The sequence below is a fragment of the Tetranychus urticae genome, chromosome 1, assembly GCF_039701765.1.
Source record: "Tetranychus urticae isolate SD_2017Ah chromosome 1, NJAU_TeUrti_SD_1.0, whole genome shotgun sequence".
Taxonomy (NCBI): Eukaryota; Metazoa; Arthropoda; class Arachnida; order Trombidiformes; family Tetranychidae; genus Tetranychus; species Tetranychus urticae.
The window spans coordinates 17,503,669-17,520,949 of NC_142958.1; the positions used below are offsets into that span (position 1 = coordinate 17,503,669).

Genomic DNA, 17,281 nt, shown 5'->3' on the forward strand with positions numbered 1-17,281 from the left:
AAGTGAAGGATTGAAAAGTGCTTTTTGTCTTTGCAGACATTGAATTTCGAAGACGGGATCGGACCGCATCCATCATTGAAAGTAGAGTTTAAATGTTACAATAGATTTCCGTAAAGTTGAACTTTCAATCGATAATAATTGCATCGTTCAATTGAAGGCAAGAGAAGCAGAATAATTACTCAGATTACACAGATCTAGCTGAAGAGGCAATAATTTTGCTCTACTTTGACTTTCAGAAACCCAATTAAACAGCATCAAAAATCTTGGATAAACACTTGTTTCAATTTCCAGTCAACTTTGGATTATTTTTCTAACAACGGATTTTATTTCATTTTCAATTACAAATACGATATAATCGAGTCCATTATCAAGTCATTTTCATCTTTTGTTTCGACATTGAGTCGTTTCTTTTTCATTAAACTTTAACTTGTGTGTTCCAACAGATAAGCACAGCTCAAAGGTAAACTCCAACAGCGCACATAAACCTTTTCTTGTGACAAAGAAAAGCCTGATCCAGTATTCAAATTATACTGTGAAGCCTCTAAAACTTGATTCCTAACACCTTATTAATGTAAACAATTATAAGCCTAATAAAATATGCAAATCAACTTTTATTCTTGTTGTTGCTGCCATTGAACAGTTTTGTTTTGTCATTGTACTTTTTTATAACCTTGCAATTACAATATACAAATTATGCAAATGATTGGCATCAAAATTGTAAAGAGTTAAGTTTTTTTCTCTCTCCTCTTTCAATCTTCCTTTTACACGTTAATTATCATCCATTGTTTTACCCTGAATGGCACTAATTTACAGGATAATAGGGTTGCGATGAATAGACGGCATGATATTTGAGCTGGTCAACATTCATCAGGTACAAATGATCATCTCTTTAATGTGAACACGAAAAAGTTTACAAAAGGTTTATCAAGAAGAAGAGAAAAAAAGTGTTTTCTTCTTTCATCCTTTTCCTTTGTGCCTTTAGAATCGCGTTGTACTTTGACTTTGAAAGGTCAACTTTTCCACCAACTTGAGGTAAAATGAACAATTAAATGGAGAAGAAGAAGAAAAACAATCAAAAAGTTATATTGAATGGATATTATTTAATATCAACTTTTAGCAGCCAACGTCAATTTAATTGAAAAAAAATAGAAATGAAATGATAATATTTGCTGTGTGTTTGCTTGTCAAATGGAAACTTGAATTTTCTTCAAGTTTCATTTTCTCTTTTTTTTGTTAAAATTACAATTTTTTGTTACTTTTCATATTGATATCAAGAGCATGATAATGATGATGAATTTTTTGTTTAGTTATTCAAGAAGCACAAAGAAAGAAAAAGATTTTTTGATGAACATCATGATCATCATTTTATTACATTGCAACACTTGTGATGAAACCATTTCTTGCATCAATGGGAGAAACAAAGAGAGAAGCTCAAAGGTTAAAGAATTTTTCAATTTATTCATCTTCTTCTCTCTCTTTTTTTACCTGTTGGGTTTCACCTTTTTTCCAACATTTCATTCTTTTCACTTTTTTTCGCCTTCTTTGAGCTTCTCTCCTTGACATTATCACCATACTTTACTCAATTAGCATAACAATCTTATTGTTTTTTTTCATACTCTGCCATTCATTAATTGAAGACATAATTGTTGGTTAGGACTTGACCATCATCATTATTACCTTTTAAAGTAAAATCACGCTGAGTTTAACAGTTTAAGTGTTTTCTTTTCACCAAAATGGAAAGGCGTGTAAAAAAAATTTCATTCAGCTTTGAGTTTTGTTTTGTTTTTTTCTGTACAGATAAGGATAAATGAAACAATATAACTTGGGCTTTTGCATCTTTCGGCCATCTTTTTGATTTGAGCAAGAGTGAGAGTTTGATAACACTATCAGAGTGTTTTTTGCAAGAAACTTTGTTATGCTTTTGATTCTTTGCTATTCTTCACTCTACTCGCTCGCTTGCTTGCTCGGCTTTTGCTTTTCATGGTTAATCGACAAAACGAGTGCAAGCCTTTTTCCATTTGCATTGAGTACACCATGAATCACGATTATCCATTCCATAAACTTTACGACACTTTCTGGTTTCAGTTCGAGATCGTCGGGTTGGCGATATGCTGTGCCCTTTTGATGGTGAAGATGAAGATGAACTTGATGATTGTAATAAGCTTGTCCATTGATTGCTGTTGCTTGAATGGTGCTGATGATGATGATGATTGCTAGAGTTGCTGGCATTTTTAAAATTTGTACTCATGGTTGAACTGTTTGTTGTTGTACCATTGCCAACTGCTATTGAGGGTGTTGGCGTTGTTGCATTTGCAGTTGAGGCTGGGCTACTTGAGGTTGACTTCAAGTTGACCGGGCTGGATGTTTTACAACTCAATCGCATAACTTTGGAAGGAGCTTTTGGAGAGAAAAAACTTAATGGACTTGAACCAGAGGCAAGGAAAGATGCTTGAGATTGGTGTTCATGATGAGGGTTAAAAGGATGATTATGATGATGATGGTTGTGATGCTGTTGATTCGAATGGGAATTGGAAAAGCTTGAATAGCTCGAGTTGCAACTAGTCGAGAAAGAAGAAGATGAACAAGAAGAATCACGACCTTTTGTCGACCAACGATGGGCCACCGAAATACCGGGAATGTTGATCGGGCTTGATATCACTGTCTTCCTTTCCGGTTCCGGTTTAATCTGGGCACTGAGAATAGTTTGATTCACAGAAGTTGTCTGTTGAACATTTTGCACTTGCTGGTTTTGTTGTAGTTGTTGTTGCTGTTGAAGTTGCTTTTGTTGCTTTTGGTACTCAGGATCTTCGTGTGGAGGTCGAGCCATATCAAGATGACTCCAAGTGGGTGAAGGAGCAAAGAAAAGGAGGGAAGCCGAGCTGAGTGTTGGGCTTAGATTGTAATTTGTACTGTTAGGTGACTCTGGTGAACTCGAGACGGGTGACAAAGGACCCAGACTACTGTCACTAGAACATGAACTCTCTTTACTACTAATATTATCAATTTCCATCTCTTCTTCAATTTCAGCATAATAAAATTCTTCCTCATGATCATTATCATCTTCGCCGGTCGCCTCACTTCGTCTGTAAACAAACAAATAAATTCATTTATTAATCCAATTCTTGACTCAAGTCTTCAGTTTCAATGAATCAGTTCATCTCAACAATAAAACTTACCCAAGATGAACTATTCTAACATGTTTCTCAATATCTTCAACAAGATCACATCGAAGGCCACATCCACGCCAAGTACATTTGAACACAATTCGTCGTGCCTTCTGTTAACAAAGAAAGAAGAAGAGATTGAAATGATGAATGAAATGAATAAACAATCAGATAAAAGAAAGGAAAAAATAAAATGTTTTGGTTAATTCAATTCAACACATAAACCTAAGCACATCTAAATGAAAATATGAATCCATTAAATCAAATTTTCTATTCAGATCATGAGAAGGAGAAGAGAAGAAAAAAATTGGTGAAATAATATGAAAATTGGATAACAAGGAGAAAGAAGCAGAAAGGAACCATTTTCATTGATTATCATCTAATAAAATGTAAATTGATTGTTAAGACTAAGAACTTTTCCTATTCTTACCTCAACACTGGTTTGTATTGGATAATCATTAGTAAAATCAATAGTTTCATCCATGTAGATTCCCTCATCTTTGATTGTCAATCCATTGAATCGTTTATCACCCTTAATCTCAATGGCAATTGGGGCAGTTGAATCTTCGTTGATTGTGGTCGGTGAAGGTGTATTGGATCGACTTGCCGCTGAACAATAGCCAACACCAGAATCGATGCTCTTCACAGACATTGAATAGACTCCTGTTGTAAAAAGAAAATCAAATTAAATTATGAACCGATTAACAAAATTACACTTTTTTCGCCCTTAATTTCCACTCTAAATTGACTATTTTTTTCTACTGAATTTCAAAATTTCCCAATAATTCATTTACATTTCCTGAAGACCAACAGCCGGAAGAATCGAAATGGGAATGATGAGTGATTTAACCAGAAAAAAAAACAGGACAAGAGACAAAAGAGTGCAAAAAATGAGTAAAATAGCAAATGAAACTTGCGGGCAAAACTTTTCTTTTTCATGGCAATTTTCCAATGATAACAATGAAAAAAATCCATAATTACATTCACAGGCAATCAAAAAAACCAAGAGCATTTCATCCTTCATCATCTTCTTCCCAGAGGAAGAAAAAGAAAGAGAAGAAATTAAAAAAAACAAGAAAAGAGCAACTTAGCCATTTCCTTTCCTTCGTCATTTCTCTACTTTCACTCTCACTCTCTCTTTATAACCTGTAATGAGGAACAGAATAGCTTCATTGTAATTTGACCCGAGGCAAGAATTGAAACAGTTGAAGGGCTAGTTGATCCTTAATTATGTTTGTTATTACATCGAAGTACAACACATAAACATCTAAAATATACAAAAGACGATAAGTGATTACGAGAACGAAGAGAGAGAGAGAGAGATGAGGATGAAGAAGAAGATAATAATGATGAAAAAGGGGAAGCCCTGAAGACTCACAAAGACTTGTAAACAGACTCGTTTTTTTGTCTTATTTCACTTTTAGTTATTTTCTTTAGCACCACTCATCAGTAAATAGCAAATAAACATTTTTTTGTTTTTTGTCTTTTATTATTCTACACTCATTTAGTATTGCTCATGTAATTACCATGATAATTTTGTGTTCCCCAGTTTTACCGTCAAGATCCGTCAAGTATTTTCCCACTTTTCAAGTTACAACTAAACGTAAAAACAAATGAACGTAAACAGTGTAACGTTACGATAAACAAGACATTGATATCATTATTAAGAGTAATGATTATATCAGGTTTATCCATTTAAAAATGTTGACTTTTTTTGGTTTTTTGTTTTGTTTACCATTTTCATGTCGAGCTCAAGCTTTTTACCTGAGACAAGTTAACAAGGTTGAGAGAGGCTGAGTGAGAGCAAATGTTTCATTTGTCGATTCGTGTATTTCACTTATCATATTGATGCTAGGAGTTGAGTGAGCAAGAGATAAAACAGGTAAAAAAAGTATATCAAGATGAGAGAAAACAAAGAAGAGGAAGTAAACTGTAAAGTGGAAGATGAAGAAGATGGAAAAAAGCAAAAGGAAAAAGTTGATGATAGATGATGATGGTTCAAGATAGTGTTGTTGATAAGGTGAGATGAATGAAAATGAAAATCATTGACATGAAAAGAGGACTGAATAAGAAATTAATGATAACAAGAAACAGTGCAAGACAACTGTGCTGAAAATTCAAGAAATGCATCAAAATTTTCTGGTGAAAGGGATTGAGGAAGAAGGGAAAAAAGTACGAGAGAAAAGCTGGAAAAGACAAAAAAATAACAACAACAACAACGACAAATGCATCAATAATAATATATGTGCATCGATTGATATCATGAATTGTGAATGAAAATAACTTCAACTGTTGGAAATAATCTTTTCTCTCTTGATCTATTCTGCTTTTACAAATGCTATTCCTTGCCATTCAGTACAACAATAATGATTTGATTTACATAAGATATTTTTCATTTGGTAATAATAAATGTAAAATATTTTCTTTTCCTGCATATAATAAGTAGTTATGTGAAGAGATGATGATGATGAGGAAGAAGAAGAAGAAGAAGAATAACAGAAAGAGTTGACAAGAAAAGAGACGATGAAGAGCATGAGATGGACATGAAGAGGAAAGTTTGATGTGACAAGCTCAATATAATAACAAGATGTTGGAGTGATGAGGTAAAATGAATGACTAAAAACTATGGATACCAGAACAGCTCTCATCACTTGTGTGTTCTATTGGTTATCACATTTATTCTTTTGGACTTGATTCGTTTCTATTCCTTGAAACTTTTGGGTAAACAGGGAAAGGACAAGATTGAATAGTGATTATACCAATGGTCAGTCATCCTGAAGTGAAACAAATTCAACAGCAAAGAGAACAAACAAAAAGAGTTAAACTTGGTAAGAAGATGAGGAAATAAACATTGTATTATAACTCTTTCATTGGCTTTTACCATTACAAGTTTTGCCACTGAAAAGATGACAAAAATTGTTGCGAAAGTAACACTGAAATGAGAAGAGGATCATGCTGTTGATGCTGCTGTTGATGATGATGATGATGATGATTATAAAGAATAATGTGAAGAGAAGAAGAAAAAGAAGAAAAAAAAGATGAAGAGGAGGAAACAAATGCCAATGCAATTTAATATTGAACCTTTTTCCTTTTCTCATTCAACTTGTCCCTTGTAATCCTCTTTTCTTGACTTTTATTCATCTTTGCAATTTTGTCTCTTTTCCATCTTCATGATCACCCAAACTAACACCTTGTACATTCTTTCAGGTTGGGTTAACTAGACTACACCAATGGACCACAAAGCTTTAAATCACTCATTATTACCATTATTGCAATTGCAATTTGGAATTTGGTTCAGCAAGAGAATTGGTAAAACTCATAACTTGGTCAAGTTATCGATGCAAAAAATGAGAAAATATGAAGAATGAGAGAGAGAGGAATGGAAGAGAAAAAAGTGGCCAAAAAGAAACATTTGATCCATCATTATTATCATCCCATTTCTTCATCCATCTGACGATACTTTTTGCTTCTTTTTCTCGTGTTATTCCACATCTTGAAAGAAAAGATGATTCCTCTTTAATACCCTGAATGACCTTTACATGTGACCTGATAAGTCTCTTTATTTTTGCTCTCAAGCTTTCTTCTTTCCTTGACTCATTTTGTCTTCGAAAAGGCAAAAAGGACTACTTCTAAAACAACTTCTTCTTCTTCTTCTTCTTCTCATCACCATCATCATCATAAACATCAACAACAGCAACATCATTACTGACTTCATCTTTTATCATTTTTCTTCTTCTCTCTACTTTTTCATTTTCTTCTTCACTGGTGCTCTTCTACTTTCCTACCAAGGTTGATAACAATATAATGATAATAATCGTAATCTTAAAAATAATGATAACGATGGAGACAAAAGAACAGTAAAGATGATGTGAAAAGGTAAGAGGAAGTAAAGGGAGAGAAGAAGGCAAAAATAGAACCCAAAAAAATACCCAAAAAGTGCAACTCGAAAGTTGCAGGTTAAAAACGAACCAAATATGCATTAGTTTCCAGTTGAAATATCAAAATGATTATCACAAGAAGTAAAAGCAAAGTTAAGTGAGAGCAAGGAAAGCAAGTGAATTGATACAAGAAAATGAAGAAGAGAAAAAAACTTTAGATCATTTCAAGTTGATTTAAGGTTATAAACACATTAATATTTCATTTACCATTTTCATGTGCATCATCGTGTGTCTACCCAGAGCAGAGTTGAAAATTGTTATCATAATCCAAGGGAAAAAATTGTTTCTCTTTGGGTTTTCACTTTTCATCTAAGGTAAAACGTCACATCATCATCAATAATGATAATAATAATAAAGGAAAAAATGTTGGACTTGTTAATATATTCGATCTAATTTTTCCTCTCTTTACCCGTTTTTAATATATAAATCGGCTTAAAAGCCAATGGATAAGCCGATTTACGGTTAGATGCATGTTGATGATAATCATGAGCATATTAATAGTTTACAGTTAGGAAAACAAAATGATGCGAAAACACAAAGTAAATTGAAAGGGTAAATGGTTAAAGGAATGAAAAGAGGTTCATAAGTGGTGAAGAAATGTTAACATTAGAGGAAATGTTAAATAATGAATAGCACTTGATCAAGTAAAACTGTGAATTTAACCAGAAAAAAACTGGTTAAACCTTGAAAAGATGTAAAAATTGTTTTCGTTTTTTTTTGGGATATTTTTGTTGATTTCATGTATTAATGCGCTTAACATTATTCATCATTTTATTGACATTATTTGCTTACAATGTTTTGATGTTTAAATGTGATATTATTCTGGTTTGGGTTTAAATGTTGCCTTTTATTACATTTATGGCAAGTGCACTGAGCTACGGCAAACAAAAAGAGGGTGAAAGTTTACCAGTTGAAATTAAGGTTAAGTTTGGGTTCAAGATTAACAGATAATTGTGGTAATTTTCATGTAAGTAATGAAAATGTATCAATGGGTTAGTGAGGTGAAAATGAAATGTTGCGTTGAAAAGTCAAAGTAAACATGAATGAATGGAATGAGAAAAAAAGGTAAAGTGAAGGAAGGAACAAGAAAAAAAGGTAAACAACCAAGGAACCCAAAAACAGGTTGGACAAGATAAGCTCAAAAAGGGCATGAAATTTGAGGGAAGCAAAAAGATTGTTTACTCTTTAACCGGTAAAATGAAAGGTGCGTTTTGCTTGCGCTTTTCACAGATTTTTTTTGCTTTTCTCTCATTTTAACACATTGATTTGACACTTGCTTACCGTCAAGTTGAGTCTTTTGCTGCTGTTGTTACTCATTGTGCAATATTATTTTTGAGGTCATTATTCTTTGAAAAATGCTGGAAATACTGAATAACCTGATTGAGAAAATAACTGTAAAAGTTGATGGAAATTAGATTAAAAATTGTTTTCATTCAATTGTTTACCTTTTCAGTTTTGCTCATTTTTTGGGTGCAAAAAGATGTCGATTGAAAAGCAATGGAATCATGACAGAAAATGTGTGACTTTACCTGACTTTTTAATGATGATAATGATGACGATACTGATGTCATGTTAGAGAGAGAAAAAAAGAAAAACAAAAGTCAATGGAATCTGCTATTTTTCATGCTTCTTTTCCTGTTTTTTTATTCTCTTTTCTTTCTTTCTTTCTCTCTGTTGCTTGAAATATTGGAAAATGACATTATTGTTATGATTATCATTGGCAATCAACGTTAAATCACATGAAAAAGTCACAGGAACTTGAGGTTTGAGGGAAAAGTTGCAAAGAGAAAAAAAAAGAAAAGTAAATGAGATAAACTTGAAGTAAACATAACGTAATCACAATTTGTCATCATCTTGTAATCAATATCATCACATTTATCGTCACGGTCATCATAATCATCCTTGATAAGCTCATTCATTTCGTCTCCCTGTTCACCCACACAACCAACACACAGCAAGAAAAATTCAATAATTGAATGTTCAACTTTTCCCTAAACAGAAAGCCAAAACGATGAAAGCAACAGAAAAACGAAGAGGAAAGAAATGACGAAAGGGCAAAAGCAAGGTTCAAATGTTTACTGAAATGTAAACTTTAAATAAAAGCTTCAACAACAACAACAGCGCAAAAAGAAGCGTAAAAACAAAAGATGTTCAGTTCAAAGCAAAATTTGACAGTTAATTTGAAATAAAGTTTACCCACAATTGATAGTTTACCTTACAAGTCAGCAAGAAGTGAGCAACAAAAAAGTAGCGGTAAAACAGCATTACCTCCTGTTTAATCCCCTCTTTCACTCTTTATCATCTTGATCATCATTCTGCTTCGCAACATCATTTCCCTGTTGACTCTCTTTCAATTAACTCAAAGTTACACAAAAATCTTTTACTTTACTCTGCTACTGCAGTTGATCATCATCATCATCATCATCATCATGATTGTTGTTATGCATTAGTTTGAAGCTTAATTTCATTTTCCCAAACCATTGAGTGAAAAGAGAGTTAACTTTTGAAAAATCACTTCTAAATTCAAAGTTGACGTAACCGTTGAGCTCAACTGACCCGGTTGAATTTTCACTCAATAGATTAACTCGCAAATTTAAATTGACAACAAAAAGAGAGAAAAGATTAAAGATGATTATGATAATGATAATGATGGTGATGAGGAAAGGTTCCTTTACTGGTTCACAAAAAGGGATTTTCATGACGTTTTTCAAGCCCACCAGTTTGTATTGATTTTGGCATGCCTCAAGTAAACACATCAGTTTTCACCAAACCAAATGAAAAACTTTGTCAACTTGTTAGTGAAATATTATTACAATTATTATTATGATCACTATCACTATTACAATTATCATTAAAATTACTAAGTGCATGTCATTAGAATAATTGTTATTTCTCTCTTTTCTCTCAACCCCCCTTTTTGATATAATAATAGTTTCATTAAATAATAAGCAATAACTGTTACCAACTACTGAAATCATTTACACTGTTAAATGGCACTATTGTCATTTGTTGCAATTAAAATTAAATTTTCATTTTTCGCTCTTTTCAACTTTTCCACTTTTCCAATCTCTATCTCAATCAAATTGGCCCGTTAGATCAAGGCTGATTACAGTAAACTTACGGTTCGCCAAAATGATTACATTTTAATCGGAAAAAAATATTTGAAACGGGAGAAAAGAAACAAAAAATCATTTTTCTTTCATTCATCAACGGAACAAGTCATAATTTTTGGGCAATTTTTTACCTTAAATAACAGATAAAAAAAGTAAACTTGCGATACAGACAAAATTGATGAAAGAATGTAAAAAAGGTTAAACTTTCAAAGCTAATCAATCAATGTTTCCAGCGCAAGGTAAGATTGAAAAAGGTGGAGAAGTTTGTTGCTAGATTATGAACTTTTTTTTCTGTACAACATTCGTTGGATGTAAAAACTCGAAAATGCTTGGTATTAGAGAAAAGGAGAATTTTTTTCTTCTTTTGATTCTCGCCTTTCGATTTCAATTTGTTTCCATTGAAATGTTTGAAGCTTTCGTATTCACCTTCACTTTTCAAGGATTTAATCAAAAAATTGTACTGCTTTTTGACCACTTTTTTGCTTCTCTCGAGCCAACCAAATGAATAAAGATAATAAAAATAATCTGATGGCGAAAGAAAGTTAACTATTGAAGCTAACGAAGTAACGATGTAAAAAAGCGCTATCAAAGCGTTGATGTGTGGATAAACAAGGTCATTTTGCTAATCAACTTTCATTTTCATCTTGTTGAAGGTTGGCAAGAAATGAGAGGAGAAATGAAGGTCTTACTGTTGTTTTGTTGTTGTTTGGATTGTTGATGGTATTGAGTAATATGAATTATTAAGGAGCGAGAAAATGAAATAAACAGAAGAGAGAAGAGGAAGAAAGAAGATTATGATTATGATGATGAAAAAAGAAAGAGAAAGAGGCTCAAAAAGAGGATCTAACGAAGAGAGAGATGCAAGAGAGAAGTAAAGAGGCAACGAAACTTTTTTTTTCAACGCAATGAGTTTTGTTACAAGGTTTTCCAGTTTTACTCAATTAGGTCGAAACCGGCTTTTCATTTTAATAAAGTGGACATCAACTAAGGTGTGCTAACAAGTATCTCTGTCTTCTTTTCTTTCTTTTCTCTCGCTCTTCTCTTCGTTAGCCAACATCGTAACTCAAAACTTGAAACTTTTTCTTTCTTTCTTTACTTTCTTTTCTTATGTTTTTTTTTCATTCGCCATTCGCTTTAATGGATTGTTTAAGCTTGGATTTCTTCTTCTTCTTCTTGCTTTTACTTTACGCAATTATAAAAATTTTAGGGTTCCTCTTATTCATTCACTTGTTAAGTTATTTTGCTTTTGCTCAAGATTCAACTTTTTCTTTCTTTTTCTCTTTCGTCATTACTTGACACTTGCTTTCTGCCTTTTCTTCTCTTTCTTTTTTCCCTCTCTCTCTTCTCTCTATTTTAGGCACACTTTCTTTTACTTTTTTACTAACACATTAAGTATAATCAGTTTCACCTCAAAACTGGGACAATTTCAACAACTACAACTGCGGATAAACGGAAAGGTTCAAGTATTGAAACCAAGAGAAAAACTAAAAACAAAATGATTCCACTTTTTTTCACCCAAATTCAACTTTTCTCATTTCCATATTTTTCAACTTTTCACAAACATTTTCCGGCTTTTTTGACATTTCAACCATTTCCAATTGTCAAGTTTAAAAGCAACTGAAAAAGTAACTGTACCTTGAAACATTTAGTTGGTGAAAAGTGACCTCATCACAATTATCTGAAGATATTGTTTAAAGGTTAATCATTATGTATTAATGGGGAGAAGAAGAAAAAAGAAGAAGAATCATGAAAAGTAAAGTCTTGGAATCAATTTTTTCTTTCTTTCAAGTTACCCAATTCTCTTTGCTTTCTCTCCATGTTTAATGGAATATTCAAATTACATTTTCTTGTTGGGAAAAAACCATCTTCGTCATCATGATAATCATGATAATCAGTCGAATAGTTTTGCTTTAAGCTGGAGAGAAAAACTTGAAACTAACTGTTTAGGTTACTGTAAAAAAGAAGAAAGTTGTTAAGTCTTGATGACAGGTAACGAAAAATTCAGGTTATTAAGGTAAAAAAGATGGAGGCCAGAAGAAGTGAAGATTGAAAAGTATAAAGAGTTTGTATTGAAAAGTTGGATCAATGTTGTAATATTAATTTGCAAATTGCAAATAAACACGTTCTTGATATCAATAATCAATGAGAGAAAAGTGTACAAGAAGAGAAAAAAAAGTTGAAACAATTCAAGAGTGGAAAAAGTGTAATTAATAAAGTGGCGAAAAAAAGCGAAACAAAAAATCGATAAAAATTTTAGCTTTTTCTTTCAACTTACCTCGATCAGGAATAAAGGTTGATTTGGGTGAACAAGAGAGACTCATTAGAACCAAAGCGGCTGTACAATCATCCATAACTGGATCGTCTTCGAGGCTGTTGCTTGGTCGACGTTTCCGTCCTTTCCTCACTTCAATATTCACCGGTGACATTATCATGTTATCCATCAATAATCAATCTCGCAATTATAATCAGTCTCCCTCTCACAGGTTATCAACTTGTAAATACTCAATGATGAGACGATAGTAATAGTCAATAATAATCACAGAACCATTTCTTTTGCTGTTTCTTCAATTTTCACTGTTAAACTCTCGGTGTTTTTGGGTTTCTCTTGGTTTCTTTGTTGGTCAACCTGAACTGGTTCCCTTCTGTCAAATGTTGACCTTGTTTATTGCTCTTCCATCAACACCAATCCAATGGACTTTTGCTGTTCTGGTTGTTGCTTGATGAGTTTAGTGTTCACCGGTAGTTACACAGTATAACAAGGCATTAATCAAATACAATTAATTGGACTTTATGTTGAGTGTGTGTTTTATGATGATGCTAATCACGGTTTCAGGTTACCACAAATCCAAGTTTCATCATGTAAACAGTTTTGTCAAAATGTAGGAGGAGGAAGGGGAGGAAGATGAATGAATGTAAAACATAAGAAAACAAAGAAATGTAAAGACAGTAAAGAAAGAAAGAGCCGCAAAAATTGAAAATGAAATGAAGCGATCTTTAAAAAACACTGATTAAAGTGAAAGGTTGACCAAAAAAATGGATAAAAGCACAAGATTTAAAAAATAAAAAACTCTATTTTATAATATATTTATATATTTATAATATTATACAATGCACTATTTTGTACCAAAGTTGTTATGAGATTGTTGTTACTCGTGTTGTTACTGTTAACTTTGTTGTTGACTGTATGGTTGATGTTAACTGTATTAGATGTGAAATGAAACTAAACATTGTTAACCAAATAAGGAAGCAACTTATACTTCAACCAAAAAAACTATCACAACGTTTACTTAACTTGAAATCAACTCAAACTGAAGCTCAAACTCAAAGCAGCGCAAGACTGTAAACCTGGTAAAAGCAACAACAAACAAAACAAAACCGCTATTGAAGAGGGGAAAAAGTCATTTACTCCCAATCCTATTTTACTGTCATCTAGTGGATCACAAACGAACCATTTGCACCGGTAAACTTTTTTTTTGGTAAACATTTTTTTCTCCTCGCTCTTTCTCCTTCTCACTCTTTAACATATTAACACTTGAAACAAATTGTATTACAGTCAACAACCAGATAATGAACCAACCTGCAGATAAATTATCTTCCACTGGAAACGATAAAATTGATTTTCTTTTTTTTCAGGTTCGTCTTGTGAACCGTTCAACTTTAATTAGAAATGAAATTTCAATTGATTCCTCGATAGCTTTAACCAAAAACAGTTTATTGGTCAACCCTCTTTGATCAATGATGAACTTTGCCAAACTGTTACAATGAATAAAATTGTAAAAGCTGGTAAAACCAGACAAAACCAGAATTTCCTTTCTTTCTCGATTCTTCTGTTGCATGATGATTATCACAATGTATTTTTTTGTGTTTGTCAACTGATAAGAGAGAGAAGAGAAAGGGAGAGTGGGAGGGAAGGAGAGGAAAGTTCATCAATAAACATCATCGAAATGAGATCAGAAACTAAAAATGTAATCAATCTAAAAATGAGTTAATTATTACGTCAAGAGGGAAATGTTCATTTCACTTTGTTCCTTTGCATGTTTCCAACTAGTTGTTCATCTCTGAACCATATGAGTTTAAATAATCATTTTAAATGCAACACAAGAGATGAAACTTGTTCACATGAGAATCGTAGACACATCTTTATCAGGAGAGAGGCAAGATTCAGAAAACTCCAACTCTTGAGACGAAAAGCGCTCATTATCAAATTATCAATCATTTTTGTGAGATGAAAATGATTTGATTGTGCACAAAGAAAAGGTATAAATAGCATTGTTGATCAACAAAATGATCGTCATCAATCAACAAAAGTTACCTTTTTTTCATCTCTTTTTTTTGCACACAAAACACACAAAAAGTAATCTTTTTCAGTTTACTCAAGACACATGCAAATTGACATGAGTAAACCATTAATCATTTGCAAAGCTTTATAATTAGTCAAATTTTGAGGTCGATAAAAGTTGTCAAATTATTGATCAAAAAATGCATTTCCATTACAAAGTAACACATTTTTCAACCAATTTGAAACATTGACAAAATGGCAAAACTCTTCTGCAGAATCAACCTTTAATTGGAAACATTTTTCTTCCACTTTTTTCCCATTTTCCATGTTCATTAAAATTCATCAAAATCAATGAAATTGCACTGAAATTCATTACAATTCAACATTTCCTTGAATCGCAAAAGATTTTTTTTCTCTTCATTTTTTTCTTTACTGACAAACAAAGTAAAAGTTTGACTTTTTTTGTTCAAATTTAACCAAACAATCATTCAACAATCATTATTAAATCGTCATTATTCATCATTATCAAAAAGGTTGTCAAGTTGAACGGGAATGATAGAAATGAGCAAAAGAGAAAAGAGTTGAAATGTTGAGAGAGAAATGGAGAAATGAGTCAGTTATCATTTTGAATCAACCATGAAAGTTGTAAAGAAAAATGGAACTAAAAGGATAATGATGAGTAAAGATAAAGTAAGACTTGACCTTAGGCTATAATCAATGTTTTCATTCTGCAGTTTTCATTCCCTGATAACAAGACAAGAAGAAAATTACATGAGACAGGAAAAACTCATTTATTCCTTGGATGAATTTCGACCTTTCTTTTTCTCTCTCTTTCTCTCTTGCATGATGCCACAAAGCCACATTGTACAGAATAACATTTGGAAAGAAGAGAGGTAAAGACAGAAAAAGATTATTACTAACATAATTTTACTTTTCATCTCTGCTCTTCATCTTTTCTTCATCTTGACGAAGATAAATAATGATTCAAATGGTGATGTAAAAACAATAGTGAAATCATTTCATGGCTGAAATGATCAACATTTCATCATCTGTCATCATCATCATAAACTAACAATTGATGCAGCTTTAAGTTGGAAATTTACAAAAAAAAAGTAAAATGCAAAACTCGATCAAACTTTTCAATAGACTTAATGACACAAAAAAGGAAATGCAATTCAACTGTTTAACCCTTTACCAATCATGGAATCACTAAAATGGTTAATTTTGCAACTTTTTGTTCAACTTTTTTCTTCTGCAAATATTTTCAAACATTTTGATTCCATCCTAAGGCTAAATTTTTTTTCGATTCCCTTGAACTTTACTCTTCTTTTTCACTCTTTTTTTCTCATCTGTTTACATATTCCTAATTATCAACATTAACCATGAACTTATCAATAACATCGCATTTCCTGAAGCTGTTCAAGATAATCTTCTTTGATGAAACCAGAAATGGTTCAATAATGCAAGCCAGGATAAAGAAGTAAAAAAGTAAACTCATTTTTACCAACATCAATTATTTCAATTTTGGATTGCATTGAAGTTTCAATGGAGAAAAATTGGTTCGATGAAAAATGAAAATATTTTACAAAAGTTCAATCTCGAAATTTGATTTTTCATTATTTTTATTCAGTTATTAGAATTTGATAATTCTGTGTAAAATTTTCTCTCTCTCTCTCTCTCATCATTATTAATAATCTTTTATTGAATATGGAAAAGAAGAAGAAGAAGAAAGAAAAATCTATTTTCGACTCTTTTATTTCCCTACTTCAGTGATGACTTTTGAGCCCATCAGTTTCTGTCCAAAGGAACAAAAGATGAAACAAAATCTAATATTATCATTATGCTTATTGATCCATTAAATATGCTTTTGTAAGCATAATGTTATTAAATTCTGTGGATCGTTTCGTTTTGACAATGTTCAAGTGTTCAAAAAAGCGTATAAAATAATGTTTTCAGTGGTGAGTTTAAAGTAGAAGACCAGGTAAAAAGGAGAAAGTGATTAGCAAAATGAGCATTTTAAATTGATGAAATAATCTATTTTATCAAAGAAAAAATGAATGTTTTTTTCATTCCTTTTTTTTTGTTTTTTACTGTTGCACAGGTTTTGTTTTTTTTCTGCTGCTTTTGTGCATCTTTTTTGGCTAATGATTATTGTTCACATTTGAATGGGCCATTTAGTCGAGTATTAAAAGTAGTGTTTTACTGTGTTGAACCAGCAAAAGTTGATTTCACTCATGGAATTAACTGGGAGAATTATTGCTCTCTTATGCCAAGTTACCCTTTTGGTACTTAATGAATTTTTTACTTTTAATTACGGTTATTATTATTGATGATTGTACTTTCAATTTGAGGTGAGCAAAGGCAACGTTTCATATTGTGATAAAAAACACTTGAACACTAGTTTAATCTCGTTTGATGAGTTTAATTTGAGTTAATTTGCATCGTCATCAAAGTCATTTCGAGCATCATATTTGGTTTATTTTTACCGTTAAATCACTGAATCATGCAAAAACGCAGTAAAGATTGATTGATATTAAAAAGTTTCTTTTGAAATGGCAATTTTATTGAGTTTAATTTGTTAATGTTTAAACGAGCAAAACGAAGGTAAAAAAATCAAATTTCATTATTGAACGAAATAAAGTGAAATGAAGAAGTAAAAGTTTTAATGATTTCATATTTTCCACTTTTAGATTGATTTATCAGATGATAATCGATGGATCAACCAGAAAACCAGAAATGAACAGTTATCTGAAGCTCTGTAATTCAAAGGGAAAAGTTGGTCCAGTT

The 17,281-nt window shown here is 32.0% G+C and overlaps 1 protein-coding gene across 2 annotated transcripts; it reads right to left on the reverse strand.

The window, feature by feature from the left end:
* Positions 1-847: 847 nt before the first annotated feature.
* LOC107359043 (zinc finger protein 704) lies at positions 848-13,940 on the reverse strand. 2 transcript variants are annotated; one of them, XR_003084058.2, is made up of 5 exons: positions 12,491-13,940; positions 3,595-3,827; positions 3,177-3,277; positions 1,678-3,083; positions 848-1,026 (listed from the first exon to the last, which is right to left on the reverse strand). XR_003084058.2 is itself a non-coding variant. In XM_015925486.3 (4 exons), the coding sequence occupies exons 1-4, from the start codon at positions 12,654-12,656 to the stop codon at positions 1,985-1,987; spliced, it is 1,599 nt and encodes a 532-aa protein (XP_015780972.1). In that variant the 5' UTR covers positions 12,657-13,940; the 3' UTR covers positions 1,081-1,984. The 2 variants fall into 2 exon arrangements, 1 of the variants encoding a protein (XP_015780972.1); XM_015925486.3 differs by lacking the exon at positions 848-1,026 and having other exon boundaries at positions 1,081-3,083.
* Positions 13,941-17,281: the final 3,341 nt, after the last annotated feature.